General features: G+C 51.1%; 1 protein-coding gene across 1 annotated transcript in view; it reads left to right on the top strand.

Moving 5' to 3' along the window:
* Window positions 1–2,500, top strand: part of LOC125959545 (coiled-coil and C2 domain-containing protein 2A) — a 5,067-nt gene that overhangs the window by 1,656 nt on the left and 911 nt on the right. The window contains exons 2-5 of the mRNA XM_049692370.1: window positions 1–513; window positions 580–1,192; window positions 1,257–1,549; window positions 1,924–2,457. The exon at window positions 1–513 is cut by the window's left edge and continues 930 nt beyond it. Of these exons, the coding sequence (XP_049548327.1) occupies window positions 1–513; window positions 580–1,192; window positions 1,257–1,549; window positions 1,924–2,457 (1,953 nt within the window). The remainder of the gene's footprint in view (window positions 514–579; window positions 1,193–1,256; window positions 1,550–1,923; window positions 2,458–2,500) is intronic.

Raw genomic sequence — 2,500 nt, 5'->3', positions numbered from 1 at the left:
AAGGATCTTCAATTCAAAGCCAAACTGTTCATCGACGGTAGTCACGTGGCATCGACCAAGGCACGTCACTTTCAAGACGACGTGCTGGTCGACTTTAACACTTCGTTCGGCATCAAGCTTACGAGCCGGATACCGGAATCGGTGGCCGTTCATTTGTACGAGAAAAATCGGTTAAAGGTGAAAACGAAGCGTGCGGAACTGTTTGTTCCCGTGCCGAGCCGCGGAGAATTATTCGATGAAAGCGAGTACGTGGATTATCAGTTCACCTGCGGCAAACCTTACAAACCACAGTCCTACGCTAATGGGAGCATCGAGCTTAAAGTGGGTTGGCTGGAGCAGGCTGGTTCGTCTTTTCCCAGTCCTAGCCGAAGGCGAGTTGTGCCACGGCATATTAAGCTTTCCAGCGAGCAAATTCACCGGTGGTTCGAGGACCACGCGCTCAACCACGAGGAGGATCTCGATCCGCAACAACTACAGACACTGACCATCGCTCAAAATCAATCAAAGTCAGCAGTGAGAAGGAAATCGTCAGACGAACGAAAGACAACTTCATCCCCAACCGATCCAATTGGAAGTGAGCCAACGGAACAAGATGACGAAGCACCGCCGGTGTTCCGGTTTAACGAAGATTTGCTTGCCTTCTGCTCAGAGGAAACCATCGAGCGTAACGAACGGTTACAGATGCTAACTAAACGATTCAACCGGACGCTCAAGTACCGCGATGCAAAGTTTATTCCACAGAGCGAGCGAGAACTCGCGTTTACGGGCTATGATGATCACGAAGAGCAAAGGAAAATCATCGACGAAACGCTCGGTACCGATCCGATCGATCTGCAGCGCCATCGCGGAAAGCGATACTTGCAGCAGGTTTACGACATCATAAGCAACCACTGCCGGGTGCTGACACAGGACAAGGTGAACAACAATCTGCTGATCGGTGCCGATCAGGTACTCTCGTTCGGGGCTCTTAGCTTGGCGTTTTTGGAAATTTTTGGCCCACGGCGCCCACTGAAACCGTCACGTCGCTCACCAACCAGTCGCGCCTCCATACGCGTGACCGATGTGACGCATTTCCGGCTAGTCGTTACGATTGTGCGAGCATTCGGGATACCTATGCGCACCGAGGACAGTCAGTCGAGTGCAGCGGACGATGGGCGGCGACACAGTAATATGTCTTCGATCGGACGATTCTGTAAGTCGAGTTGCCAAATGGGGGAAAGACGGCTTACCGCTTAATAAACGCTCGTACTCTGCAGCATTTCGTACCTCGAACGTTCGGCCGTACATTACGGTCTCGATTAAGGATCGCGTGTTGCGTACTTCGACGGCAGATGGGACGGCTCCGACCTGGAATGAGCAGCTTGAGCTTCCACTGGATATTGCGAGCGATCAGATCAGGAAACATCTGCATATCGATCTGTACGACGAACATCTGGAGAACCTCCTGGACGACGATCGAGCACGCCCCACCGAGATGTATCAGCGCATTTCGAGCCGGTGGTTGGGCCAGCTGCGGATTCCCATCAGTACTGTCTATCTCAATCAGCGGGTAATCAATGGTTGATGTTTGTTTTGCAATAGAACCGACGAGCGTTCTTTCCCTTTTGAAGATAGCTGTCCAGCGCTCGCGATCAAGCGCCGTCGACTTCCACTTCGTCATTTCAATTTCTACAGGACCATATGGTATCGTGTTTCTATCTCAAAATGGGTCCACCACACTCTCTAGGTCAAGATTTATATGGTGTAAGAAGAATTTACGGTCTGGGTTGTCGTCTTATGTTCTCATGATCAGCACGCTGAATCCATCCGATTCTCACGCAGGACAGTAAGATTATTGTATTTGCTCCTCGCTTGTTCCTTTTTGAAGATCGACGTTTCGCAACCATTTAGCGTCTACCTAACAAGTTCTTTTCCGATTCTCAGTTGGAGGGCACGTTCGAGATCAAAACGCCACCGATTCTGTTTGGATACGACCGTCAGCAGCAGCAACAGGATAAGCAACCGTCGCAACCAGGATATCCGACGCCGGAGCTACAGGAAAGCTATGGTACCGCTGCGATGATGGCTTTCATCGGTTCTAGCGGTACCACGAACTTGCCTGATGTACGCGAACTGACTCATGTATCGTTGTTCATCAGCCTGGAACCGCCAGTTGAGAGACCGTTGATTGATACGGGTGGACTGGAATGTGCTGAGCTAGATCAGGTCAGTGCGAGGGTTAGTCTCTGGTTCCAGGAGTATCGGCACGAGTTCCCGGCGAGAGCGATCGTCAGTCCCATGGTCACCCTGCTCGGGGGAAAGCGTGTCTGTGCAACTCGATTGTTGGGACCGCTACCGGTACCTTTTCCGATCGATGAAAAGTCGGAAATGATGATCAGACGGTATGTGTCACTGATTCCCGTCCATCATACCATCGATCCGTGTTCTCAATTAAGTGGTATTTGGTTAACGAACAAGGTAAGTTGGGGGTACGCCGACGAACGCAGAAGATGGCCTATTA

Source organism: Anopheles darlingi, chromosome 2 (genome assembly GCF_943734745.1).
Source record: "Anopheles darlingi chromosome 2, idAnoDarlMG_H_01, whole genome shotgun sequence".
Lineage (NCBI taxonomy): Eukaryota > Metazoa > Arthropoda > Insecta > Diptera > Culicidae > Anopheles > Anopheles darlingi.
The sequence above is the reverse complement of the archived record's forward strand: the minus strand, read 5'-3'. Positions and strand labels throughout refer to the sequence as shown.